The sequence below is a fragment of the Vidua chalybeata genome, chromosome 25 (genome assembly GCF_026979565.1).
Source record: "Vidua chalybeata isolate OUT-0048 chromosome 25, bVidCha1 merged haplotype, whole genome shotgun sequence".
In the NCBI taxonomy this organism is placed as follows: domain Eukaryota; kingdom Metazoa; phylum Chordata; class Aves; order Passeriformes; family Viduidae; genus Vidua; species Vidua chalybeata.
Window position 1 is genome coordinate 2,137,193 of NC_071554.1, and position 23,863 is coordinate 2,161,055.

At 53.8% G+C, this 23,863-nt stretch overlaps 1 protein-coding gene across 13 annotated transcripts in view; it reads left to right on the forward strand.

Annotated features, from left to right (window-relative positions):
• MACF1 (microtubule actin crosslinking factor 1) overlaps positions 1-23,863 on the forward strand; it is a 135,974-nt gene that overhangs the window by 59,284 nt on the left and 52,827 nt on the right. For 8 of the 13 annotated variants that reach the window (XM_053964510.1, XM_053964516.1, XM_053964511.1 and 5 more), the window contains 21 exons: positions 1,568-6,802; positions 7,294-7,443; positions 7,803-8,018; positions 8,098-8,247; positions 8,967-9,200; positions 10,539-10,682; positions 10,771-11,004; positions 11,531-11,758; positions 12,606-13,121; positions 13,426-13,602; positions 14,073-14,196; positions 14,504-14,712; positions 15,250-15,567; positions 16,315-16,481; positions 17,461-17,617; positions 18,318-18,435; positions 19,679-19,741; positions 20,455-20,696; positions 21,420-21,549; positions 22,351-22,550; positions 23,230-23,725. In XM_053964510.1, the coding sequence (XP_053820485.1) occupies positions 1,568-6,802; positions 7,294-7,443; positions 7,803-8,018; positions 8,098-8,247; positions 8,967-9,200; positions 10,539-10,682; positions 10,771-11,004; positions 11,531-11,758; positions 12,606-13,121; positions 13,426-13,602; positions 14,073-14,196; positions 14,504-14,712; positions 15,250-15,567; positions 16,315-16,481; positions 17,461-17,617; positions 18,318-18,435; positions 19,679-19,741; positions 20,455-20,696; positions 21,420-21,549; positions 22,351-22,550; positions 23,230-23,725 (9,508 nt within the window). The remainder of the gene's footprint in view (positions 1-1,567; positions 6,803-7,293; positions 7,444-7,802; positions 8,019-8,097; positions 8,248-8,966; positions 9,201-10,538; positions 10,683-10,770; positions 11,005-11,530; positions 11,759-12,605; positions 13,122-13,425; positions 13,603-14,072; positions 14,197-14,503; positions 14,713-15,249; positions 15,568-16,314; positions 16,482-17,460; positions 17,618-18,317; positions 18,436-19,678; positions 19,742-20,454; positions 20,697-21,419; positions 21,550-22,350; positions 22,551-23,229; positions 23,726-23,863) is intronic. The other 5 variants (XM_053964518.1, XM_053964515.1, XM_053964517.1 and 2 more) reach the window with 2 other exon arrangements.

Here is a 23,863-nt window from a genome sequence, read left to right on the forward strand (position 1 = left end):
GCAAAACAAGAGATGGCAGTGGGGCTTCACCTTAAATCCCCGTCTGCAAAACCATCCCTGCGGCTCTGGTGCAGAGCTGTTGCTTCACTGTAGAGGGAGCATGAAGAACTCTTTAACATTTGCTTGCTGGAAACATCCAACTGTCAGAAAGAAGTTACAAAAGACCAAAAAATGCAAAGCAGAACGCGCTAAATTGAGCATGATGTGTCCCTGTATGGTTTGTGTTTCATGTCAACTGTTTTTAAGATTAACTGACATCCTTGCTTACAAGTTTAACTAACCCCCCTGGGATTTAAACAAACAAAACACACAAAAGGGAAAGAGGACGGACCTGTGTGTGGGGGTTCTTTTTGCAAAACAAAACAGTCGCATGCTGGACGCTAACCCCAAGCTTTACACTGTGTGTGATACGGCTGAACTGCTCCATAAGGCTCTGTCTTTAACTGCTCAAGGCACACCCTGCAAGTCGGTAAGTAAAAGCCTTTTACTCCCCTCCCTCCATCCATCTTCTTTTTTTATCTTTCTCTTTTGTTTCCCCCCTTTCCCTCTGTCCTTCCACGGCTCGTTCATCTCTTGAGTATGCACGTCAGGGTCTGGCAATGGTGGTGGAGAGCTTAGGTTGTCCCAGAAGGTTCCTCCTGTCCCCACAGCAGGGTGTTGGGATGCAAAAGGAATTCATTCCATAGTCCTGATTCCCTCCTTGCTATCCCCACAAAAATCTTGGAGTGCTTGGGCCAGCCTTAGACCCAACCAGTGGCACTGGGAGAAACGCAAACGTCCAAAGAGCCTTTGAACAAAGACACTTTATCACCTAAATTATTACCCTCCCTGTGGGGATAGCAGCAAGAAAAGCCCCTCCAAAAAACACCTAAGTAGTTGGTGTGGTCCCAGTTTGTTACTGTTCCCATGCTGGAACCTCCAACTCTCTCCATTTCTCCCCTGGCCCTGTCTGAGGAGCAACTTGGAGGTGCTGGAGTGGCAGAGCAGGGGCCGTGGTCATGCCTGGGGAGCTGTCCTGCTCCTGCCCTGATGCATGGCTGGGAGCTGCTCCATGGCACGGGGCTCTGTGGTGTTCCCCACCCATCCTGGCACTTGGGATTTGCTTGGGAAGTGCAGGATTTTCAGCATGGCAGGAATCAGCATGGAGGCTGTGCTGGGAAAGGTTCCTCTTTACCCCAAAGTGGGTGGTTTTGGGGAGGGGGGTTTCTTCCCGATGAGTGCACAGTGGGATTTGTGTTGTCTTTACTTTTTAAAGCTGGACTTGTTGAAGGGCTTTGTTGTGCTTGTTGGTCTCCTGCCCTCTCTTCTGTGGAGCATTAGGAATGATTCTGAGTTTTGGTGCTTGCTGCTTTGCTGCATTACTGCTGGTGGATATTGGAAGCATCTTGGTGTTGCCCTGGTGATGGACTAGATTTCAAACACTTTAGGACTTTCTAGCCTGTTTGGGGATTTTAAGTTTGGTTTTTTTAATTTTTTTTTTTTAACTGAGGCCTCCCTGAAACTCATGCAATGAGTACTGGAAATGCTGGATTCTGATTTAATTCTTTTCCTTCTCTTTCTGTTCCAGGGCAGCGAAGCCGTGGCGGGAGTGATCGATCTTGGCACGGTAGAAATATTCCCTGTCTTTGGTGCCATGCAGAGAGGTCTTATAGATCAGGACACGGGCCTGGTCCTCCTGGAGGCCCAGGTGATCTCCTCTGACTTAGTTGTCCCAGAGACCAGTGAGAAACTCTCCTTGGAGAAAGCTCTGGCAAGAAACATCATTGATCTCAGGGCATTCCAGGTGCTGCAGGAACTGAAGGATGCTGTCCAGCAGGTGGAAGAGGTCAGATGTGAAGGGAGGCAGCTCCTCCCTGTCGTCGCTGCCATAGAAGAGGGGAGGATCAGTGAGAGCGTTGGGCTGAAGATTCTTGAGGCTGAGCTCGTCACTGGGGGCTTTAAATTCCAGCAGGGCAGAATCAGCATGGAGACAGCAGTGCAAGAAAGGCTCCTTCCCCCGCAGCTTCACTCCAGGCTCCTGTCTCACCTGGAAGGTGGCAAGGATTTGATTGACCCCAACACTGCTGAGAAAACCAGTCTGCCCGAGCTCCTGGACAGGTGCATCGTCCACCATGAGACTGGGCTGAGGCTGCTCCCAGTCAAGCAGCTGGCAGGTGGGATGGTGAGCTTGAGGTCAGGCAGGGAGGTCAGCATCTTCCGTGCAGTGCAGGAGGGGCTGATAGACAGGCAGGTGACCATCAGGTTGCTGGAAGCCCACCTCTTTGCTGGTGGCATTGTTGACCCCAGGACGGGACACAGGCTGACCGTGGATGAGGCTGTCAGGCACAATTTGATCGACCAGGATTTGGCCTGCACGCTTCTGATCCGGCAGCTGCAGACGGGTGGGATCGTGGACACCCTCACGGGAGAGAGGCTGACCGTGGATGAAGCCCTAAGGAAGGGGTTGGTAGCTCCAAGGATTGCACTGCTGGTCCTGGAATCCCTGGGGTCCTTCGTGGGGCTGCTGTGGCCAGAGACGGGGGAGATCATCCCCGTTGCAGATGCTTTGGAGCAGGGGATCCTCTCCACAGAGTTGATTCAGGAGGTTCTCAGCAAGAGGCAGCTCCTTCAGGCTGTTCTTGTACCGGAAACCACGGAGGTGTTGTCCTGGCAGAAGGCAGTGGAACGGGGCATCCTGGAGAGAGAGGTGGTGGAGAAGCTGAAATCAACAGCCATACCTGATGCCATGGCCAGCGTGCAGCTCGCTGGATCTCCAGGCAGGAGCAGGCACGGCCAGAGCTCCCCTGGAAGGAGCCCCACAGGTCAGGAGGAGCCTCTGCTGAGGAGCGACGACGAAAGGCTGATGTTCCACTTGATGACCCACAGCTACATCAACATCCACGATGGCCAGAAGGTGCTCTTAGTGGATGCAGAGTTGAACAATCTCACTAAAGCTCTCATCCAAAGCCAAGAAAATGGATCCTGTGCACAGGTGTTGGAAGGCTTTGAGGAGACAGAGGCAGACGCAGCCCTTGAAAGCGAACCTTGCAATGGTTTGGCTTTGCAGCGGCTTGAGCTTCAATTTGCTCCTTCAAAAGGTGAAAGCGAGAAGATCCTACCACCCAGAAGTGCCTTGGAGAATGGGGAAGTGGTGGTGGGACCTGAAAGTCTCCTCTGGGAGGATGCAGAGGATTTCCTGCGTGTGGAAGAGCAGGAGCAGATTTCCACTGAACAGGAGACCATCAGGAGTGAAACTGATGCTGAATTTGGAAAAGAACAGGTCACTTTTACAACCAAGGATAAACATCAGGTAGAATTATTGATGCCAGAACCTCCCAGTGACCTTGATAGTGGATTAATCAGAGAAACAGTGGAAATGATGATTGAGGCAGAAGAAGAGTCGAAGCCTCCTGCCGTAGATGGATTGGAAGGTCCCGAACACCAGAAGAGGGCATTGGAAAGTGGGGCAGTGGTTGTGAAAAGTGAAATCTGCATAACAGTGGGTGTTCCAGAAAGTAGAGACAGACTGAAAATTGTGGCAGAGAGGTCTCAGGGTGTGAGGGAACCTGAGCAAGAGGCAGAAGATGTTGGAGAGGTTTATTTGCCAAAGGAGGGGACAGTTGAAAATGGTGTGCTGGGAGGAGAGGAGGCTGTGCTCCCTGCACGTGGGGAGGCAGCGCCGGCAGAGAGGCAACGCACGGACATGGAAACTGTGTTGAAAGTGGAAGAAGGAGAGCGGGAAGAAGTGTTGGGTGATGAGGGCGTTGAGGAACCATCCCTGCCAGCCCCTGAGGAGCAGGAAGCAGAGGACACCTTGGAAAAGCTCCTGATGCAGCTCCAAAGCGGTGGTATCATCCATGAGCAGACGGGCAGGACGCTGCTGCTGGATGAGGCGGTGGCCTCTGGAGTGGTGTCCGGCCACACGGCCGTGAAACTCATGGAGAGGATGAAGATGTTCAGTGGCTTCTTTGACTCTCAGGTGTGTGAATCCCTGACCACCGAGGACGTGATTGAAGAAGGTCTGATGGATGAGAAGCTGCTCCAGAAGGTCCTCGCGTCCGACAAAGCCATAAGTGGTGTCCTTGACCCAGGCAACAACTTTGTCTACTCCATCAAGGATGCTGCTGCTGTTGGCCTCCTGGACAAGGAGACGGTGATGAGGATCTTGGAAGGGCAAGTGGTTACTGGGGGGATTGTTGACTTGAAACGTGGCAAAAAGGTGTCGGTGACTTTGGCTTCAAATCTGGGCCTCATAGAGCCAATGGGTCAGACAGAGCTGGTGAAGCTGGAGAAGGCTTCCAAGGGGAAAGGCACTGATGAGGTGACCAGGCAGAAGCTCATTAATCTACAGGCTGAGACCAGTGGAATTGTGGATCCTGAAACCAAACGGCCTTTGACTGTGGCAGAGTCTGTTGAAAAAGGGCTCCTGGAGAAGGAAAAAGCTTTTCAGCTCTTGACCAAGCAGGTTGCTGATGGAGGAATCATCCATCACGTGTCTGGGATGAGGCTTTCGGTGGACAACGCCATGAAACACGGTTTGATCAATCCAGATCTATGCAAGGAGCTCAGGAAAGCTGAAAGTGTGGTCCTGCAGGACTTTGTCCATCCAGCTACAAAGGAGAAGCTGTCCTTGCCCCAGGCAGTGTCACTGGGGCTCGTTAGCCCAGAATTCCAGAGGAAAGTGCAGGAAATCCAGGCTGAGAGCGGGAGCATTCTTGATCCAGCTTCTGGCCAGCGACTGGCACTGAGTCAAGCGGTGCAGGAGGGCTTGTTACCCCAGCAGGTGGTGGAGAAAGCCCTGTCATCTTCAGAAATGAGAGAAGGAATTGTAGACCCCGAGACCTGCATGATCGTTCCCTACTCGGAGTTCCTGAAGAAGTGTAAAATCGATATCGAATCTGGCCAGAGGTACCTGGAGGTCCATCCCTTCCAGGCCATCAAGGATGAGGTGACAGGAACTAAACTGCCGTGTGCTGAGGCGGTGAGGCTGGGCAAGGTGGACCCCCTGCCCACCCTGAGGCTGCTGCAGGCACAGGCAGACAGTGGAGGGGTGGTGGAGGGCAGTGTCAGCAAGAGGCTGTCCCTGAGGGCAGCTGTGGAACAGGGGATGCTGGATGAGCCCATGGCCAAAGTCATCGCCACCAACCAGCTCAGGGCTGGGGGAATTGTTGATGCCCCCGGTGGGAAAAGGTTGACTGTGAAGGAAGCTGTTGGAAAAGGACTGATAAGCCAAAAATTAGCTGCTGGTCTTCGGGATGTGCAAATATCTGGAGAGGAAATTGGTTCCAAGGTCTGCAAAGTAGAAGAAAAGCAGCTTTCGCAGGAAAAAATAGAAAAACGATCTCCAAAAGAGGAAAGTGTCATCCTCCCTGCCAGATCTGCCAGGTCTGATGGTGCTGAGCCCAAAGCTGTGAGCTATGACACAGCTCACAGTGCAGCTGCAGCCACTGAGAAATCCCCCAAAGCACAGACAGAAAGGAAATTAAAACCCCAGGAAGCTTCAGAGGGTGGTGTCCATCCCCAAGATGAACATCATCATCTTTATCACCCCCAGGCAGAGGCTGAGGTGACTCCAGAGCACCCCTCAGTGTTGGGGACAGCGTCTCTCCCTGAAGAGGCAGTGGTGGAAAAAGGGATCCCAAAAGGCAGCTCCCAGGTGAGAGCAGCCCGGGGCAAGGAATCCAGGGAAGAAGTGGATGGAGAGACAGAGAAAATAGAGAGGCTGGGCTTGGAGAAGGAGCAGTTGTTCTTGGGCACAGAGGTGCTTCACAGGGAGGAGGATGGGGAGGAGAGGAGGAGAGCGTTTGTAAGTGCAGAGGGAGTTGTGGCAGGTGGAGAAGGTGCAGTGGTGACTTCTGGGCAAAGAGAGAGAGTGACCAGTGTGGTCCAGGAGACACCAGCAGCTCTGAGGAAATCTGTCAGTGTGGGCCCAGGGAAGGGAGGGATGGGTCCTGCAGAGTCTGGAGAACCCCCTGAGGTTGGTGTTCCTGTGGGAGATGAGCTTGGAGGGAAAAAAGCTGTGAAACACACAGAAAGAGAAACCTCTCGCACAGAAGGTCCAATTGATCAGGAAAAAACAAGTGAAACTGAGCTAAAACCTACCCAGAAAAAGAAAAGCAAGAAAAAGAAAGCAAAGCAGGGCAGCATTCCAGGAGACAGCACTCAGCCAGAGAAGCCTTCAGAAAAGCAGCTCCTTCCTTCTCTGGTTTCCCATGAAATTCCAAGGAAAAAGGGTGAGGAGGAGCACTTTGTCTCCAGAGTGCCAGAGCCAAAACATGAATCCAGCATCAAGACTGCTGCTGTGTTGGCACGAGACACAGCCAAGCACAAGAGTGGAAAAGGAAAGAAAGCAATTCCTGGGAAAGATACAGAAACCCCCAGAGAGGATCAGGTGTTCCCTGTGCCCCACGAGCACACGGAAGCTCAAGGGGTGGTGAAAGGTGGGATCAAGGATGGTCACGGTTCCTTGGTGGCCCTGAGCCTGGAGGAAAGGATGGCTCAGGAAGACATCAGGGTGGAAACCGCCCGGGATGTGTCCAGCACAGCCACCGTGGCACAGGAACTGCCCCGTGACTTAATTATCAGAGAGGAACCCACAGAAGTTCAGGAAACCTCTGCAGTCCTGGAGCTTGGAGAGGAGAAACAGCACGAGCAAAGAGCTGAGCTCAGAGCAGACCAAGCCCCTGCTCCCCCAAAATCCCAAGAAGAACCCCCCCAGGAGAGGACCAAGCAGCCAGGTCCGGGCGATCGGGGTTTGCTCTTGCCTGTGATCATGGAGGGGGAGCTGCTGGAAACCTCGAGGGAGTCCAGGAGACCAGCCCAGGTCAGTGAATATTTTTGCTATTTTGGCAATTTTTCTGAGCTATTTGTGGGTGTGTGGTGCTAAATCTGTCTGAGATCCTGGGCACAGAGGGCAGCTGAAGCGTGAGGAGTGGATGTTGCAGTATCAGCTGCAGTGGATTTGGCAAAGGAGCCGGTGATGTACAACTGGAAACATTCAGGGCTGAGTTGTGGCTCCTTTTGCTGGAGCATTACTGTTAAATGACTAACAAGTAGAACTCTTTTTTTTTTTTTGGCACTTTTGCTGCAGCTCCAAGAGATCTCTTGCCATTTATAAGCTTATGTTGGAAAAAGAACCATGTGTTTTATTTTTCCTGTAGTAAATCTTGTAGATAAGGCTGGCAAGTGGCAAGTCCACAAGCGGGAACGTTATTAACAAATTTCTCCTTTGGAGAAAAAAAAAGAATTTTATATAACACTCTGTCCCCTTTTCTGCCTAAGTTTGAAGCTTTGATTTCCTGTCTGATTCTGCAGATCAAGTTCAGCAAGAAGATGTGTCTGGAGCACGACCAGAGGCTGATATCTTATCTCTCCATGCTCCGAGACATCGAGATGAGAATCAAACGGGTGCAGCCGGCGGAGCAGAATTTGGCAGCCCTGCACGACCTGAGGCAGCAAGCAGAGGTGAGTGAGGCTGGGCCAGGCTTGGCTGGTGTTACACAGAGCTTTTCCCCCTCTCCCCAGCTTCCTGCACAGCCCTTTCACCCCTCCCTGCTTCTGGGAGTTTTGTCTCAGGTTTAACAGGCTTTTATATCAAACATCATCCCTTCTTCTGATCCATCCACGCTGCCCAGACAGCCTGAGCTTGGCTGACATGAATTTTACAGCCTGGAGAAAGGCAGGAGAGTGCTGGCAGCTGAGCAGGGCTGGAGGGTGGGATGGATTTTTCTAGACTCAGTGTTTGGAGCTGCCTCTCCAAAACCCCTGCTGGGTTTTGGCAGCAGGGAGGTGAAGTCACCCTGTCGATGCTGTCTTTGTCTCAGGCCCTGGGAGCTGAGCTGCAGGAGCTGAGCTTCTCAGTGAATCAGGAGCTGGATGCTGTGCAGAGAATTGTGGCCAACCCCCCTGAAGAAGTCCCTGAGCAGTTACTGAAGGCTTTGGAGAAGGATGCCAAGAACCTCCAGAAGTCTCTGAGCTCTGCAAGTGAAGTCCTGCAGTCCCGGCTGCAAAACCTTCGTGGGGCGGCAGAAGCTGAAAAGGTAGAGCTGGCAACTGCCCCCTGCTGCCTCACAAGCTTCCTAAAATTCCTCCTTTAAACGGTGAATTTCTGCTTTTAAGGCTAAAATCCTGGCCCATCACGAGACTCTTCAAGGCAAGCTGCAGGAGCTGCTGAGCTGGGTCTCTGGCACCACGGAGTCGCTGGATGACAGCGATTTCCAGCAGGCCACCGATGCCAGCGGCTTGAGTCGCTGCCTGCAGCACTACAAGGTAACCATGGCAATGCCCCTAATCCTGCAGGCTGATGAACTTGCTGCCCTCTGCACAGAGGAGAAGCTTTTAATCCTGCTTCTCTCCCAGAGCCTACCAAGGCTTTGCCCTTAGCTCGTGCTGCAGCAGGAGCCGCTGTGTTGGGTGCTCTCCAAAGTCATTTGTTTCCATAATACATGGCCTGGTTTTGTTGTTTGGACATGCTCCTGTGCAAGGGTGTGGTGGTGGCTGAGTGACCTGGGGAGATTCCTGTCAGGCTGTTGAGGAGGAGAGAGCTGCATCCTCTGGGAAGCTGCTCCATCACACCTGCCCTGGTCTCCATCACCCATACGAGGAGCCCAGTCTCCTTATCCATTTCCTAGCAATAAAGATTATTTCCAAGCTTGGTGGTGGCATCTTGGCATAGAAATCAGGGGATTGAAGGCTTTGAGAGCTGGTGGTGGCACATGGAGTCACTGTGGCCAGGTCTGGGTCATCTTCATACCCAAGGGCAGCCCTAGACACATCCAAGAAACCTCTTGGTGAGGTGCATCCAGCACCCAGTGCAGAGGGAAGTTGGAAAATCCCTGTGCTGAGACGCTCTCACCTCCATGCTGAGTGTTGCTTTGGGAGAGTTTGGTGTTTCTGGAATATATTTCCTGTGGCACCTGCAGATGGGAAGCAGTGCAGCACAGCCCTGGCTGTGGGGTCATTTGAGCTGTTTTTTCTCTCTCGTTCAGGAGCTGAAGGAGCCCCTCGCTGACACCAAGGCTGAGCTGGACGCCACTGCCTTCGACATCCAGTTCCTCATCTCGGAGCACGCTCAGGATTTAACCCCCCAGCAGAGCAGGCAGCTGCTGAGGCTGCTCAATGAGCTGCAGAAAGCCTTCAGGGACCTGTCAGAGCGTGTGACAGCGCGGGTGGAGGTGCTGCAGGTCTGTCTCCAGCAAGTGGAGCAGACGGAGCAGGTGAAGGTTGTGAGACATCTCCTCCCTGGCTGCCCTTTGCTCGCTGAAGCGCTTCCAAGCCACAGGAACAGGAGCTGAGGCACCTCAAATTTGGGATTTCCCTTGCATGCCACTCCCAGTTCAGGAGTTCTCACTGCACATCATGAGCTTCCTCTAAAAGTCTTTCTTCTTCCTACCAGACAGAAGGTTGCTTTACTCCCAGAATACGGAGCCCTGCCGAGGTCTGGGTAGCAGTTCTCTGCTAGATATGGAATTGTTTGGGGCTGGGTGGAATAAACCCTGTAATCAGCCCCCAAATCCCTGTGCAGAAGGGCCACCACAGACACCCAATGTCCTATTTCCACTGCACACATCAAGCATTGCTGTCCCAGGGAAACAGCTGGCAAGGACAAAAACAAGTCCTCAGATCTCTGCTGCACTGCTGCAGCACCCACCACTGCATGGATCCTCTCACCCAAGAAGGATTAATGTGGTTTTTTATTAACAATTGCTCTCTGTAACTCTTGCCTGTCCTCTCTGGAGTGTGTGTGTGTATTAACCAGTTTGCTTTGCCTTTTCAGATTGAGTGTGCGCCCATCCTAACCCAGGAAGAACTCGCTTTGCAGCTGAAGAGCTCTTAAGAAGGCTCTTTAAATTTGCTTCTGTTGTTTTATCTTATGCCTGGGAGAAACAGGCACAAAACAGTGTTTTGCACAAGTTTGTACATCACCTTGCTGGAATGCCCAGTGAAAAACTCAAAAACCTTTTATCCCCCCTGGCAGAGGGGGGCAGGGGTGTCACAGGGACTCTCAGGTCACATCATGCTCAATTGCTCAAACAGGCGCTTCTGTGTTGTGCTCTGGCAGCGAAAAGAGGAGCTGGATCAGCTACAGAAACACTTTCCCTCTCCAGGGCTCCCTTTCCAACCCCAAATCATTAAAAAAAAAACCCTAATTTGGGGTTGTCTGGGGCTCCACAGTGGTGCTGCCTGACCCAGGTCGTTGTTGCCTCTCATTCAGTGAGTTTCTGCTGCTGTTTTAATGTTTGTAAGGTGGAATGGAAAAGGCACAGAAACTCGTGGCTGAGTTTTCCTGGGAGAGCAGTGCAGCTCCATCTTGCAGCTCAACAGACTCCTCAGAGAGAAGCCTCCCATGGCGACAAAGGTGCCACCAGCTCGGCAGGGACGTGGCACCTGCTGCCGGACGGGGAGCACCTGGAGAGCCACAAAGTTTTCTGTGCTGCATCCATCCCTCCAGGAGCTGCTCCAGCTGTAACCTCACCTTGCCTTTCAGCAGCGTGAGAGGAGGTGCAGGGCTGCTGCTGACTGTCCCCCCTGTCCCCCTGTCCCCTTTCCTGTGCCCGCAGACCCTGCAGGAGCAGCAGGCAGCCCGGGCACAGAGCCTGGCCGAGCTGAGCCGCTGGCTGGGCCAGGCAGAGGACACGCTGGCAGAGCAGCAGAGAGCAGAAGGGGACCTGCCTGCCTTGCAGCAGAGGCAAAGCGATGTTAAGGTCAGTGATATTTAAAATTTGGGGAGGGGCAGAGGTGGAGAGGTTTCACCCCGGGAGTGGCCAGAGCCTCACGGCATCGTGCACCCAGGAGCTGCAGAGGAGCATGCACAGCAGAGCCGCCTCCTTCGCCGGCGTCCTCAAGAGCACAGAGCAGTTTTTGGAGGAGAACAAGGCCAAGCTGGAGCCCGGGGAGCTGGCAGCACTGCAGCAGGACCTGCAGCGTGCCAAGGAGCAGTACCAGTCCCTGCAGGAGAGGACAGAGGTGGCCCAGAAGGAGCTGGAGAGTGCTGTGAGTGCTGCAGTGCAGCAGGAGACTGAGAAGGTAACGTGCCAGGAGCTGTAGAGCCTCCAGGCTTTGTTTGAGAGGTTCTGTGAGGTCCTGGAAGCCCATCTGGGTGCACAGAGCAATTGGTGGTTCCTTCCTGGGTGTTCTCTGGGTGAGGTTTCCCCCAGATATTTCTATCATGAAATGCCTTGGGAGTTGCAGCCAGGGATGAGCTGGTTGTGGAGGGAGTGGGGGAGGAAAAGGCCCCTTACTCTGCCTTTGGGGTGACCCCTAATGGGTGAGGATTGTCAATCACATCCCAGCCCTTTTGGGGTGGGGGCCCTGGCTTGTATGAGGATGAGAAATTCAATATAGCAGCGAGGCTGAGATTTTCACACCTTCTTTGTACCTTCCAGAGAGCCACAAAGTGTCTGGGGATGTCTCAGGCATTTGCTGAGGCTGGGAAACTCCTTGGGTGGTTTTTTTTTTTCCTTCTGCTGATTTTTGTCTCCCTCCCCCGTGCAGCAGTTTGCTGAACATGCAAGAACTGGGTCATTCTTATCTGGAGCCCTTGTGCTTTCAGGTGAAAGCTGCCAAAGAGCTGGAGGAGAACAGCAATAAGATTGATTCCCTTTTGAACTGGGTGGCATCGCTGGAGCAGAAGGGAGGGCTCCCAGAGTACAGACCACACCCTGTCAATCAAGGCACAGGGACACAAGCAGGAAAAAGCACCAGGGATGTCCCTGACGGCCACGCTGTGGGAGCAGACAGTGCTGCTGAGAGCCTGGACGAGCAGTACGAGAGGCTGAAGGTCAGCACTGACACCTTGTCCCACCCAAAGCCTCCTGCCCCACACCCTGACCCTGCTGTTAGCTGGCTCTGAAACACGGGATCCTCCATGTGGGAAGCTCAGAAAGGCCCTGCCCGGCTTCCTGCAGGAGATGCAGAATGTGCAGTGGGTGTGTGCCGTGGCAAGGCGTAATCAGGGTCCAGAAGGTGCCCATGATGGCCACAGAAGGAGTCACTCTGCTGTGGCCAGAACTCCTGTCACCCAACCCAGGGCATTCCCAGTTTTCCCCACCCTGCTGGTGCTTTTTCACGGAATCATGAAAATAATTGGTTTGGAAGGGACCTTAAGGATCATCCTGTTCCACTCCCACCTTCCACTAGACCAGGCTGCTCCACTCTGGCCTTGAGCCCTTCCAGGGATGGCCCAGCCACAGCTGCTGGGGGACGCAGAGGCTCGGGCGGGCTGTGCCGTGTCACCACAGGCCCCCAGCCAGGGAATAATTACCATTGACTCCATGACTGCAGAAAGCTGATCAATTGCTTTATTATATCATCTTACTCTATATTATACTATACTAATTAAGAAACTCAGTAACCCTTCCAGCCAGCCCCATCCAGCTTTGACCTAATTGGTCAATCCATCCCAACACCATCCAGTGTCCAATTAAGAAATCACCCTTTGGTACACAAATCTCCACGGCACATTCCACGTGTGCACAACAGCAGGTGCAACAAGTGGAGATAAGAATTGCTTCTGATTCTTTTCTCCGATCTTCCCGCCGGGAAAAAACACCTGGGAAAGTCTGTGCCTGCTCCCCGTGGCCGGAGAGCTGCTGCCACAGTGCTGAGCCTCACTTTGTCCCTTTCAGGCGCAGCACCAGGAGCTGCTGTCCCAGCAGCAGGACGTCATCCTGGCCACGCAGGCAGCACAGGCTTTCCTGGAGAAGCAGGGGCCCGGCCTGGCCGGGGAGGAGCGGGAGCGGCTGCAGGCGCAGCTGGCGCAGCTCAGGGAGCGGTACCCGGCGTCGCTGGCGCGCGCGGAGGCGCGGCTGAAGCGGGCGCAGCTCCTGCGGGAGGAGCTCCAGAAGTTCCTGCGGGACCACGGCGAGTTCGAGGCCTGGCTGGAGCAGGCGGAGCAGGAGCTGCAGGGGATGTGCAAGGGGGACGGTGACCCTGCCTCCCTCAGGCAGCTGCTGCGGCGCCAGGGGAGCTTCTCGGAGGATGTCATCTCCCACAAGGGTGATCTGCGCTTCGTCACCATGTCGGGGGAGAAGTTTCTGGATGGGGATGATGGGGATGCTGAATCCCAGCTGCTGATGTCCAGGAGTGTGGTCAAGAGCAAGCTGGAGGATGCCACGCAGAGATACACCACGCTGCACTCCAAGGTATGGGACGGGCTGTGAGCTGCGTCCTCTTTTCCTCCTGTGCAGGGGATATTTGGGGAGGGACATTTGTCCCAGCTGCCAGGACATTAATAGATTGTAGGACAAGGATTGTCTTCTTCAGGGCTTGTGCAACACCCTTGTCTTGCTGTTGGTCTGCATGTTACCCCTGGTAATTAATTTAACCTGTGGCAAGATTGATTTTTTTTTTTAATTGTTTTTTCTTTCTTGCTGATTCCTGTGCCTTTTCCCACGGGCTGCTCAGTGCTTGTGTGCATCCCTGTCACCTCTCTTTGTTCCCTTGCAGTGCTCCAAGCTGGGCTCCCACCTGAACACCTTGCTGGATCACTACCAGCAGTTCCAGGAGGTGGCAGAGTCTCTCAGGACGTGGCTGCAGGAGAGTGAAGCTGCCCTTGGGAAGCTGCTCTCAGAGACGGTTTCGTCAGACCTGGCCGTGCTGCAGAAGCAGCTCGCCAGCACCAAGGTACACTTGGGGGATTTCCTGGGAAGGGCTGGAGCCTGGATGGGACTTTGGCTGCTCTGAGCAGTCAGCAGCAGGGAGGAGACTTGACCTGTTGGTGTTTTTTTTTTGCTGGTTGAGGGTAAAGATGAACCTGCTGATGCAGCAGGTTGTGGTGCTGCAGGTCAGGTGGGGTCAAACTTCTGGGAGAGGTGCTTAGGGTAAGGAGCAGGGGCTGCAGGCACAGACACCCCAGAGGGACACAGAGGGGGACATTGCTCCCCCATGAGGGTGCCAGAGCACTGGCACAGCCCAAACCCTCTGATCCAGCTCTGCCTGCAGTGTGGGGGTAGATTTTTCCATAATTCCTTAACGATTTAGTGATGAAGTGCAGAGGATCCCTCAGGGGGTGTAAAAGGAGCCCTGAGCTCAATGAGTGTGGCAATCCTGCCTGGGACCCATCTCTGATTTTGGCTTGTCTTGTGTGAAAACAGCAACTGCAGGGAGACCTGGCTGAGCACCAGGTGCCAGTGGAGAAGCTCCAGAAAGCATCTCGGAGCCTGCTGGACATCCAAGGGGAGCCAGCCCCAGACCACAGCCACATTCAGGAAACAACAGGTACAGAGAAAAGCAGCTGCCAGTGTTGGAGGGTTGGAGAGAATGGGAACAAGCCAGAGAGGACAGAGACAAATCACTTTTTTGGGGAATTTGGGGGTAATCACATGGCAGTGCATCCTCAGGGTTTGTGTTTGCATGTTGGGGGAGGGATGTGGCCACTTGTGTTGCGTCCCCTGTCTCGCTGCTGAGTTTGGGGACAGGGATTTGTCATCACTGAGAGTTTTGGGGGAGCCAAAGGCGACCCTGGCTGCTCTCTGAGCACTTGGAGCTCCGTGCCACTGAGCGTCCTCTGCGCTGAACCCTGCAGATGCCATCGTGAGCCGCTTCCAGAGCCTCTCCCAGCAGATGTCCGAGCGCTCGGACCTGCTGCAGAAATCCATCGCCCAGTCCCAGAGCGTCCAGGAGAGCCTGGAGAGCCTCCTGCAGTCGGTGGCTGAGATTGAGAAGAACCTGGAGAAGGACCAGCCAGCTGTGCTCTCCTCTGCCTCCATCCAGGACTCGCTTGCCACGAGTGTGGTAAGGCTGGCCCGGCTCCCTCACCCCAAACACCCCAGAGCAGCACCTGCACCGTGCAGGGGTAACTACTGAGTGCTGAAAGCACCAAAAAACACCCCTAAAAAGGAATATGAGCAGAATGTTCTTATTTTCATAGAATCCCTGAATGGTTTGGGTGGGAGGGAACCTTAAGGACCATCCAATTCCAACGGTGTCCAAGGGACACCTTCCACTGGACCAGGTCACTCAGGGCCCTGTGCAATCTGGCCTTGGACATTTCCAAGGATGGGGCAGCTCCAGCATCTGTGGGCAAACTGTGTGAGGTCGCAGACTTGTTGAAAATCTCCTTTTTTCTTTGCTAACAAGATTTCAGACACAGGGAAAAGCGGAGCATGGTGGGCAGGTCAGAAAAGAAAGGAAAACTGGGATATAAAACTATTTTTTTCCCCAACTCTGGTTGTGTCAAAGCACCTGCTGCTGCTCATGAGGGCAGCCCAGTTAGTTCTGCTCACGAAACTTCCTTAAAAAACCCTCCCTCTCCTCCTGTGCTCCCCACAGAAGCTGAAGCAGGACATTGCCAGGCAGAGGAGCTGCCTGGAAGCCACCCGGGAGATGGTGACACGGTTCACAGAGGCCGCCGACAGCCCCGCGGCCTCTGCCCTGCAGGACAAGCTGGCCCAGGTGACAGAGCACTTTGGGAGGCTGTGCCAGCAGCAGCAGGAGCGGGAGGACGCCCTCAAGGGCCTCCTCCCCAAGGTGGAGCAGTATGAGCAGCTGTGGGAGAAGCTGCAGCAGTTCACAGAGAGCAGGACGCGGATGTTGGCGTCCGGGAATCAGCCCGACCGCGACATCGCTCACTTCTCCCAGCACATCCAGGTGAGGCCCTGGGGGCAGGAGTTCTACCTGCACCTGAGGAAGGTCCAGGCTGGCATCTCCCAGGAGCCAGGCTGGTTTTCAGATGGGATCTTTTAGGATCCAGTCCAAATGTAGCAGGATTTTACCACTCAAAGACTCCGTGGGGTTAATACAGCAAAATACCCCTGTGCTGGCAGTGAGGGCAGTGCAGGATGTGACAGAGACCTTGGAGGTCTTAGAGCCAGAGAATCCTGGAATGGTTTGGGTTGGAAGGGACCTTAAAGATCATCTCATTCCAATTTCCCTCTCAGGGACAGGGACAGTTTCCACTAGGCCAGGTTGTTTAGGGTTGTCTTGGACACTTTCAGGGGTGCTGTGGGCCATGGTGGCTGTGCAGGATTCCTCCCTCTGGCTTCCCAAAAGTGTTCTGCTACAGGGGGTGGTTCATCCACAGCCTCAGAAATGCTGGAAGATGACATGAAACCAGACACCTGTGCCGTGGCAGGGGCTGATTTGGCTTGGTCTAGGCCTCCCCATCCCATGCCAGTCACCAGCACTGGGGAAAGTGGGATTTGCCCCTGCAGCTGCTCAAAGTATTTGCTGAGCTGGAGGAGCAGGTGGCAGTGAGCTGTGCCCAACATTTGGCACTGGTGCCACGCATGGCACTGCCCACAGAGGGTCTGTCCATCTCAGCAGGATGTGGGACTGCCCAGTTCATCCCCTCTGCTGCTGGGGAACGTGGTCAGCATCACGCTTTGCTCTTGGCAGGAGCTGAATTCGGAGATGAGGCAGCACCAGGAGGACCTGGCCACCCTGGAGCACCTGGCTGAGGAGCTGAGCTCCTGTGGCTTTGCCCCCAGCCCCTTCCAGCAGCAGGAGAAGCTGCAGAGCCTGAAGAAAGATTTCCTGCAGCTACAAAAGGTGGCAAAAGACAGGTGAGTCCCACCGAGGGGAGCTTGGGGGTGGCTTCATGGTCCCAGCAAGACCCTGTGGAGATCTCCTTTCCAAGGAGGGGGGGCATGAGCCAGCTCTTCCTGCCACCCTCCTCCCACGCCAGGATCCTGAGGCAGCTCTGCTCCAGCTGACGCTTTAAAAAAAGCCTTGGCTGGGGGCGTTGTGAAAAATTCCTGGTGCTGCAGCAGGAGCAGGAGCTCTGCGTTTCCCAGCTCCCGGCGTGTGGGTGCCACAGCTCCATCCCAGAGCAGCCTGCTGGGTGCTGGGAGGATGGGGAAGCGAGGTGACAGCAGAGCAGCCTGTTCCTGGAGTGCCCTGAAATGGGGATGAAAGGGAGCTTGAGCAGGGTCAGAGCAACAGCATCCCCGGGAGCCACCCCTGTCTGGCTGCATCTCCAAAATCCCTGCGGAATGCAGGGAAGGTGGTGGGGAAAAGCACATGAAACTCCCAATAACCTCCAGTAATTCAGGGCTGTGCAGGCTGCTCGCAGCTGTGGCCAGCAAGGACGAGCCAGAGGGGCCCATGACTCCCATCCAGGGGCTGCCTTGTTCCTCCAGGACGGGCTGAATGGATGGAGCTGTGGCCAGGGAGGAGGGGCAGCACAGCCTGGGCTCCCCCAGGGTGCAGGTGCCTGGGGGGACACGGCATGAATGAGCCCTGTCTTCCCAAAAGCGTCGCTTTTCCCAGGACAAAGAGCCTGGGCAGGTTGGCAGTGGTGGTCCCATGGCTGTTGGCCACCACTGGAGTGCCCCAAAGTGCCACCAGCCAGGATTTGAGGGGGTCAGCAGCAGTGAGGGACTGGCACTGCTTGCACTTCGTTTTGTGCTGTTCCCAGGCAACATCTAATAATAATAATAATTAAAAAAAGGGCTCCTAGAGACACAATCGTGCTGCATTCAGGAGGGGGTAATTGCAAGGCAGAGCACGAGCTCTGACTCTCCAAAACCTCTTCACTCCCAGAGAAAAGGATGCATCATCCTGCCAGGAGCAACTGGATGAGTTTCGGGATCTGGTTGGCGCCGTGAGGAAGTGGCTGAGGGAGAGCGAAGGCAAAATTCCACCTGCTGAGACCTCCCTGGGCACCCAGGAGCTGCAGCAGCACAGGCAGCAGATCCAGGTGGGCCAAGGGAAGCTGGAACCAAACTGGGAAAGCGTTGAAATGCTGGAATGTGAAACAAATTCTAGGAAGCAGAGGCCTGGGAGGTGGTTTACGGTCTCAGCGTGCATCCAGTGGCTTGCAGAGCAGGGAGCAGTGTGAGAGCTTCCTTGGGCACTGCCTGGTTTCCTGTCACTCCCTGTGCCTGCTCTGGTTGGGATTTGGGGGTGGGAGACGCGAGCACGCTGGGTTTTTTTGTGAATGTTTCCCATGGTAGGTGTGGAAGGTGGCCTCCTGTCACCGAGCCCCCGCTGTGCTCCAGCAGAGGGATGTGACAAATTGGGATGTGCAGGGCTTTGACTCAGAGGCAGAGCAGCTCTGCTGAGTCACCCACAGCCCTCACACCCCACGGCACCCAGGACTGGGCTCAGCCAGGCTGGGCTCTGCAGGGAGGGGGAGGAGGGATGTCCCCAGAATGGTGGGAGGGAGAAGGTTTCCTTCAACAGACCCATTAGTTGGGAAGAGCTTTTTTCTGCTGTTTGATTCCCCCTCCCTGGCAAAAATAGATGTGTCACACCCACTTCCCCCGGTGCAGCCATGAGCTGGTTCCCTGGGTGCTGTGTCCTGGTGTCACCGTGTCACCACAGAGGGGACAGGCAAGGAAGGAAGGGCTGTGGCCAGGCAAGCCTGGCCTCCAATCCCAAACTTTGCTTTTGGGCAGGATCTCCTGGAGGAATGGAAGGGGAAGGGGCCCCAGGTGGAGGAGATTGGCCGCAGAGGGACCCTCCTGGAGAACCTGATCGTGGAGATTACGGCCCCCAACACCCCGCCCAAGGCAGGTGAGTTGTGGCCAGCACTCCTGAGGACAACTCTGCTGTCACCACTGCATCTTCTCTGAGCCTGCCTTCAGCAAAAAAATCGGGTTATTTCCCCCTTTTAAGCAAATTCAGAGGGCCTGTGGTGATCTGAGTATCGTGGGGCTCAGCCCAGTGGTTGAGTCACTGGCACTCATTGCTTTAATGCATCATCCTGACTTGGCTTAATTAATTGTGGCCTAACGAGCCCTGTGTTTGCCGTGGGGACACATATCACTCTCTGGTAGAGCTTGGGAGCTCATGGAAGTGGCTTGTGCTCTCTCCTGGTGATGTTCTTCAGCCTCCTGAGGACTGGAGTGTTTTAATCAACCTCCAACGTTTGGGTTTCATATCTGGATGCCATTTGGGGCTGCGATAGTCAGATGTGATTTACTGGTCTCCCTTTTGGCTTCAAGTCTGTGAAGCAATGAGATTATGTCTGGTTCGTTTGGAAAGCAGCTCAAAGATGTCTTCCAGCTTGTGAGAGCAAGTCCCTGGACTCTCATCACTGATGGGAATTTATGGGAATTTACGGTCTGGATTTGTTTGTTAGGATTAAGTTCATGAGCAGTTCTTTGGGAAACCATCAGCAGAAGTGAGGAGAGGCTTGTGGGTGACCAAAGGTGCAGCCCCTTATGTCCATGAAAGCTTTAAAATATGTGGTTAGAAAAGGGAGACTTGCCTGAAAATGTGAATTTCCCCTTGGTTGTGACATCTGGTGTCCAGAGAAGGGACACTGGTGCATCCTGCATCTCTGGGCAAAGACAGCATGAACACAGGGCTGGTTTGAATAGTTTCATCCCATAAAAAAAGGACGATATGGGGGAATTAATCCCTGCAGGGAAGGCATTCAGCAGTTTTATTGGGTATAAGTCACAAAATCATGCTCAGGCTAGCAGCTTCCCAGGTCTGTGGTCCCCAGTATTGCAGCCCATGCAGGAGGCACGTTATCCCTGCTCTCTGGGTGATGTTGGGATGCTGGGAGAGCTGCTCCAGAAGCTTCAGAAGCTCCAGAAAGGCAGGAACTGCTCCAGGAAAGTGAGGGGAGCAGGAGGAGGAGAGATAAAGGGAGTCCAAACGAAATTAATACCCAGTGCTGGGCAGATGGGCGGTGGAGATGCCATGGCAGTGCTTGGTGGTCCCTGTCAAGCAGCAACCATTCATCACTCGCTGTCTGCATCCCTAACACTTCTGTCTTGTCCCTCTTGTCCCTGTCCCCTCTGCCCAGGTGCCACTCTGCCCACTCCAGGAGGCTCAGGAGGCAGCGTGAACGGATACCACACATGCAAAGGTGAGAGAGCTCGCTGTCAACACCGCTGAGCCGTCCCCCTGTCCCTTTTTTGTCCGTGCATTTCCATTCCCTGGGAATACAAACCTCAGTGTGACACCATCAGCATCCCAGCAGAAGGGAAATGAGCTTGGCAATGGGTTGGGAATTCTCAGCTGCTGTGATGGAGGGTGGAGGTCAGGCTGAAGGACGGAGAGGGGCAGCCCTGGAGAGTGACAGCACCCTGACACCTCATCAGGTAGTGTTAGGAGCTGATAAATGGGAGATCATTTTAAGGCCTGCAATTAAATTTATTGGTTCTGTGGGATTATAACGGCGTCCAACCCTCCAGTTTGAAGAGCAATTTTAATTATTGCCCGTTATCTGCTGTTAGTTTGCCGGTTCAACAAGATAATAGGTGCATAAAAATGGCTTCATGTCTTGGTGCCAAATTATTTAACCTTGCATTAGCAGTGACTTTATGAAAAGGGGGCTCAGTTTGCATCAAGCTCACCAACAGAGAGCTTTGTTTGTAAACTGTCAAAGGGCATAGAGGGGACAAGAGGAAAATCCCCTGTGGCAGGAGAGGCGAGGACGATGCGTCGTCGCTCCGCGGGCGGGTGGACAGAGCGTGGCCTCTTGCTCCTCATCTCAGCTGTCTGTGGCTGGCTGAGAACCTGATAGTCTGAGGTGCAGAGCGTGGTGCTGACCCCGGGCTGGGTTTTTTTGGGGGGCAGATCTGACGGAGATCCAGTGCGACGTGTCGGACGTGAGCCGGCGGTACCAGGCGCTGGGCGCGGCGCTGCGGGAGCGCCAGCAGCAGCTCTCGGCCATGCTGGACAGGATGCAGGAGGTGCAGGAGGAGGCCAGCTCCATGCTCAAGTGGCTGGAGTCCAAGGAACGGATGCTGTCCGAGCTGGACGCCTCCTCCTCGCCCACCAAGACGGAGACGATGAGAGCCCAGGCTGAGCACAACAAGGTGACTGCTCTTCCCGGCTTTCTGGGATCATGGGGTCACAAAATGGCCCTTAAAGGTCGTCCAGTTCCACCCTTCCGCCATGCATCTCCCAAAGGATCCCAGGGATGGGCTTTGTCACACAGAATTAGCCACAAGGGTTTGCCCTGAGTTAAAGAAGGGCATTCCCAGGCACAGGCTTGAGCTGCGCCAAGGGAAATAACGGGTTGGATATTAGGGAAAAGTTTTTTATGGGAAGAGTGATAAAGTTCTGGAATGGCCTGCCCAGGGAGGTGGTGGAGTCACCATCCCTGGGTGTGTTTTAAAAAAGACTGGATGTGGCACTTGGTGCCAGGGTTTAGCTGAGGTGTTGGGGCTGGATTGGACTCGATGGTCTTGAAGGTCTCTTCCAGCCTGGTCATTCTGGGAATTCTGTGAATTCCAGGCAGATTCATGGAGCAGCAGCCCAAAGTTCCCCTTTGCTTTTAGACCTGTTGATGTCAGGCTGAGGGAAAAAGAGATTATTTGGAGCCCTTGCTGCTGGGTCACTCCAGCTTCTCCTGGGAAGCAATTCCCAGCATTTCCCTGCCCTTGTGGCCAAGTTAGCTCACAACAATGCTAAAAAAAATTGATTTAACTAAAGAGCAAAGAACAGAAATTATCCAGCTCCAGCTTGTAGGTGCTGCTTCATTCCTACTCATTCATACTCCTGCCCTGTATGTGAGGAATCAAATCATTATTTTCCAGGCATTTCTGGCTGAATTGGAACAGAATTCTGGGAAGATCCAGAAGGTAAAGGAAGCACTTTCTGGCTTGCTGGAGAAATATCCAGATTCCCCAGAAGCAGCGAACTGGAAGAAGATGCAGGAAGACCTGAGTAAGTGCCTGAAGCATTAATGAGGCTTCTGTCTCCAAACATCATGTTAGACGTGGTTCAGGAGTGTGGGGCGATCCCAAAGTCACGCTAGAGCAGAGTCACTTCTAATTAAAATTCAGTAAATAGCAAACCTATCTCTGAGCTGTCTGGTGTGGAAGGTGTTCCTGAGATGAGCACTGTCGTGATTAATGAAATCTCTGTGATGGATGTGGATTTTAAAGGATTGCCTCCTTAAATTGCTTCTTAAAAAAAAAAAAAAAAAAAAAAAAAAAAAAAGGGGCGGGGGGGAAATGTGTTAGTGGCACAGGTTGATTGTTTTGATTAAAAGCTTCACTGCTTGATGTAAAATTCTAGTCATTAGTGAGGCTACCCTAGGTAATTAGGTGTTGACTAAACAAGGCTGTGTGTTCAGAAAGAAGCCCAGAGATTCCCTTCTTTGAAGCAGCAGGAATGTGTTGACTCCATCCCAGGAGATCTGAGTGTGCTGTGTGAGGATGGGCACTCCTGAGAGTACCCTCATTTATCAGGCCAGGGATGTGAGATGGCTCACCCAAGGTGATGGCAGCAGTGACTAGAGCACAGAAATCCTGCTTGCAGGGTTTTCTCCTAGGAGCTTCCAGACCATGTGGCCTCTAGATTTGGGTGATGGCTTCTTAGATGGAGAGTGGATTGAGCCATGCTAGTTTTATTGAAAACCAGAGATTTCCCATCGGGAAAACCACGGGGAGGGGAAACAACCTTGGTGATGGAGGGGTGGGCTGGCCAGGAGCTTGACCACGGCCAACAGAGGTGGTGCTTCAGATTGCAGGTGGGAGAGGGCCAGCCAGGCCACGGCCGCGCGGCAGCAGAAGCTGGAGGAGTCAGCGACCCAGCTGGCCACGTTCCAGGCCACTGAGGCCCAGCTGCGGCCCTGGCTGATGGAGAAGGAGCTGATGATGAGTGTGCTGGGCCCCCTCTCCATCGACCCCAACATGCTGAACGCTCAGAAGCAGCAGGTGCAGGTGAGAGGGGTTTGTGCCTTCGTGGTGGGCGCAGGATGGAGCAGAGTGTCCCGCCCAGGAAGGTTGTGCTTGTCTTGTGAGCGCTCTGGCGTGCAGTGAGTGTTCAGAGACCTCATGGCTCCTCTTGCAAGTCCTCCAAACCCCGCTGAGCCCAAACCGCTGTGAGGAACTTGAAAAGGGTGCAGTGCTGAGCTCCCTTCCTGCACTGGGCTGACTCAGCAGTGAATCACTTGGCCCCTCTTGGAGAGTGAAATTGCTTTAAACAAGGCCTGTGCTGATGCTCTGCAGGACTTGCTAATGCTGCCCCTCTGCCTGCCAGCCTGACCTTCCATTCTTCCTGCTTCCAAATCCTAACATGGCTGTAACCAGCCACATCATGGAGCAAAAAAGCCCCAGTGGAGATAATTGGATTTTCATCTCATCTCAGTGGTTTATGCTACATTATAAGACAAATAAGAGAGAGAGCAAAGTCCTGGGGTCACAGACCCCCTCCCAATTTTTTAACTTCCAAGGTCACTGTAGATCCTGGGCTACCCAGCCCAACTGCTGTCCCACCCCAGGGTCTATTCCTGTCGATTCCATGGGCTGGATAAAGCCCCTGGAGGTCTGGTTTGTTTTGACTGTGTGTACTCGGAGCTGTCAGCTTTATGCAAACATTTTTATGTTATTTCTGTTCCAGTTTATGCTGAAGGAATTCGAAGCTCGCCAACAACAGCACGAGCAGCTCAACCAGGCAGCTCAGAGCATCCTGACTGGCCCTGGAGATGTTTCCCCATCCACCAGCCAGGTGCGGGATGAGCTCCAAGGGGTCAACCAGAAATGGTCCGAGCTCACCGAGCGCCTCAACTCCCGCTCCAGCCAGATCGACCAAGCCATAGTAAAGAGCACCCAGTACCAGGAGCTTCTCCAGGGCCTCTCAGAGAAGGTGAAGGCTGTTGGGCAGCGCCTGAGCAGCCAGTCTGCCATCAGCACCCAGCCTGATGCTGTCAAACAGCAGCTGGAGGAGACCAGCGAGATCCGCTCGGACCTGGAGCAGCTGGAAGAGGAGATCTCAGAGGCTCAGACCCTCTGTGATGACCTCTCCATCCTGATTGGGGAGCAGTACCTCAAAGATGAGTTGAGGAAACGTCTGGAGACGGTGGCGCTTCCCCTCAAAGGGCTGGAGGATCTGGCAGGTGAGATAGAGGGAGGACTTGCTTAAGATGTTAGGATGTCAAGCTGCACCCCTGCTCTTTGCTAAAGGGCTCTCCCACCACTGGGTTTATGAAAATAATAGGGGAAGCACCATTTATCACTTTTTAGGGTTCTTCTTG